The sequence below is a fragment of the Lactuca serriola genome, chromosome 5 (assembly GCF_051521515.1).
Source record: "Lactuca serriola cultivar US96UC23 chromosome 5, Lser_US96UC23_V15, whole genome shotgun sequence".
Taxonomy (NCBI): domain Eukaryota; kingdom Viridiplantae; phylum Streptophyta; class Magnoliopsida; order Asterales; family Asteraceae; genus Lactuca; species Lactuca serriola.
In genome coordinates this window covers 228,533,293-228,536,798 of record NC_136412.1, presented here as the reverse complement: position 1 = coordinate 228,536,798, position 3,506 = coordinate 228,533,293, and the positions used below count along the sequence as shown (strand labels likewise).

Genomic DNA, 3,506 nt, shown 5'->3' with positions numbered 1-3,506 from the left:
AAGCGGTTCATGGGCTATGTCGAATTTTTTTTGGGGGGTATAAGGACAGAGACCGTTTGAACATTATAATATTACTCAGTGTTGCAAAATTCAGCTTAGGTAGACGATTAATCAGAATCGGGTAGAGGTTGAGACGCCTAATTAGGAATCAGATTAAAAACTCATATTCGGTCAAACTCGGTCGAAATTGGCTCCAATTCTGTCAAAATCGTCTACAATTCGGTCAAAATCGGCCAAAATCGAAAAAATTCAGAATAGGTCAAAATATGTCAAAATCGGAAAAAATCAGAAAAACTCGGAAATTTCGACTTTTCTTAGAAAAAAAAAATCTATAATTGTTATTAATATTCATTTATTTTGTTATATTTTTTAATAAAACTTGTTATATTTGTTACATGTATAATTTTTCTAAAATTAATTTCATATAATTTATCTACTCCGAGTCTCCGATTAGACCGAATACTCGCTAGACATTAGTCGGTCGCTCTGGGAATGCCTAACGAGTTTTATAACATTGATATTACTTAAAACAAATCCCTTAAGTTTATGCATTTATTAGTTTTTTTTATTGATTTTAAGATTACAATTCAATATTAGATTTTATAAAACCAAAACTTGCACAAAAAAAACAAAACAAATTTTCCACATAAAAAACTAAAAAAAAAATTTATAGTCCGTAATCCTATTCTGGTGTTCCGAACACCTCTTCGAAATGATATATCTCAGACAAAATAATTATTTAAAAAAAATGGTTATTTTTTTCAAATAGTTTATTTACGAGTTAGTTTACTTAATTTATCTATTTTTAAGAACAAGACCATCGATCATTGCCTTCTACCGACATTTTTTAATTGAATGACGTTTTAAACCATTTTAGATAATTAGTTACTTTTTATAACATTAACCCTATTTATTTTATTTTATTTGTTTTTGCTAAAACTGGGAAGTCGACGTATAGTTTTGAATCGTTGACTTTACCTTCGTCTTACACAATAGTTCTATTAAAAAAATGTTTACAGACGCAACAAAGTTTTGCTACAAGTTAAAAACTTCATGGTAGGTGTCATATCAGGTAGGGGCGAAACCAAAACCAGCTGCGGCTGCTATTCCGCCATCTCGTTTCCTCCAATAATTCGATAAACAAATCAATCCCCAATTCCCTCACAGATAACACTATCCCACCCTCCATTATCACCACCCCTGTTTCTATAACTGATTCACCTCACATTCTGCTCCTCCCTCTTTTCAGGGAATGGAGCTCGACTAATTTTTCCAGAAATGGGTGATTTCATTTTGTGATCCGGGTTAGAATTCCTTCTCTATTTGAAGTATGATACTGCAGAGTTCTTTCACGTCCTGGATCGATCACTTCCTTGATTACATGGGGTAAGTACTCGATTCCTATTGTCGCATCAGGAATTCTGTCCCCCTTTTCATTTCACTGAGTAGGATTCTTCAATTTGTAATTTTTTCGAATAAGATACACTGCTGTAGTTCTTAGGGTCAAATTCAAGGGTAATAGTCAAATCGAAGTTGATTACTGTATTGAACAATTAAACTTCTGTAACTTACTGCAACGAGATGCTTCTTTATCAAATTCGTGACATATTCCTTATTACGTTTGATTGAGTCACCCATTTAATCAAAAAGCAACAAAGCCAGAAAAATCTCCTAGGGTTTGTTACCATGTGATCCACATGTCTTGATTTTGGTCCTAATTTTGTGATCGGTTTCTTACCATGTGATGAACACTTTAAGTTACATGATGTTAGGCATTATAGGAAGCTTATATTTAACTAAATCTTTAGAGTCTATAATACTTTTCCTGTATCAAAAGCTAAAGAAAAAAGTGAGATTATCATGAAACTCATATCAAATTTATTTTCTCATATGATCTTCCATCTTAACCTCAGTAAGTACAAGTGTATCTTTTTGACTTAATACAAAAGAAAAAAGATCCACTTAGGATTTTGGGTCCCAATTACTCAATTACAAGTAAAAAAGCAAAAAAGCAACAATCTTTATTGAATTTTGTTTATTTACTTTAATGGATCTGTTTGTAACAGAGCAGTGGTTGCTTTGGTTGCTGTTCCAATTCACCACCAATTACTGCTGTTGATGAGCCATCAAAGGGTCTTAAAATACAAGGTCAAACAGTGAAAAAATCCATTTTTTCAGATGATTTTTGGAGCACAAGCACTTGTGATATTGATTTTAGCGCGTTTCAGTCTCAAAGAAGCTTATCATCTATTAGCGTCTCAAATACAAGTCTCAGCCAATCAAGTGGCGCCACCTGTACTGGGATCCAGTCAGAATTCGTTAACCATGGTAACTTTTTATCTTGAGGAATCTTGGGGTACACTTTGACTTTCTTGGTCAAATGTACTTTGACCTAGAAAGTCCAAGATTTTTTTTTAATCGGTTTGTTGAAAACAGGTTTGCTTCAGTGGAATCAAACAAGGCTACAATGGGTTGAAAGTGGAAAGCCCAACAAAAGAAAAGCTCAAGAACCCGTTTTAAGGTTACAAAAAAAAAAAAAAAATAAAAAAATAAAAAACTCGTTTGAATTTTCTTTTCCTTTGAATTTTGCCTTAATTCATGATATGCTTTTGTAGCTGGAACGCCACTTACGAAAACTTACTCGGTACAAGCAGACGCTTTCCTCAATCTATTCCTCTCAGTGTAAGTTGTTTTACTGTCATTGTCGTTATCAGTCTGTCATTGTAATTTGTCGGTGTCAGTGTCACTGATAATGGTTTTATGTAAACCATGGAACATTTGTTTTTGATCAACAGGAAATGGTTGAGTTTCTAGTGGACATATGGGAGCATGAAGGATTGTATGATTAAAGATTAAATCATCGCCAAAAGCTCATAAAATTCTGTGGTTTTCATCTCAAGTTCTTCGTAAGTTTTAATATATATATATATATATATATATATATATATATATATATATATATATATATATATATATATATATATGTTCTTAATTGGAATCTTGATGTGTACAGCTGTTTTTAAGTATGGGGATTATACTAAATTACTACATTAATGTTTTATCTTGGAAAGTAAAAAAGAAAAGATTTAACTTGTAGACTTTTGATACCTCAAAAGGCTGTAAAGTGGAATATATATATATATATATATATATATATATATATATATATATATATATATATATATATATATATATATATATATCGAATATGATTGTATTTGTGTTGTATATGTTTGGATCAAATTGGATTTATGTATTAATTATATGTATATCTTGAATTGTGGTTGATGATAACTAGATGAATAGCATAAGAAAAACGAGCAAAAATCTAAGAATTCTGTTAAATTATTAAAGTATTTACGAGTAATTAATATATATTTGAGCAATGAATAAGAACTGTGTTCAATTATTAAAAAAGTTAACGAGTAATTAGTATTAGTATTATTTTTTTTAATTTAGAGGAAAATGAAACTGATCGGTTGTCGTTGTGTTAAATTTATAGTTTT

At 30.7% G+C, this 3,506-nt stretch overlaps 1 protein-coding gene across 2 annotated transcripts; it reads left to right on the top strand.

Moving 5' to 3' along the window:
* Nucleotides 1-1,055: 1,055 nt before the first annotated feature.
* LOC145053693 (uncharacterized) lies at nt 1,056-3,096 on the top strand. Of its 2 annotated transcripts, XM_079001783.1 has the most exons (6): nt 1,056-1,386; nt 2,067-2,148; nt 2,229-2,328; nt 2,437-2,521; nt 2,616-2,682; nt 2,796-3,096. In XM_079001783.1, exons 1-6 carry the CDS (start codon nt 1,331-1,333, stop codon nt 2,847-2,849), a joined length of 444 nt encoding a protein of 147 aa, XP_078857909.1. In that variant the 5' UTR covers nt 1,056-1,330; the 3' UTR covers nt 2,850-3,096. The 2 variants fall into 2 exon arrangements, with proteins under 2 accessions (XP_078857909.1, XP_078857908.1); XM_079001782.1 differs by having other exon boundaries at nt 1,059-1,386; nt 2,072-2,328.
* Nucleotides 3,097-3,506: the final 410 nt, after the last annotated feature.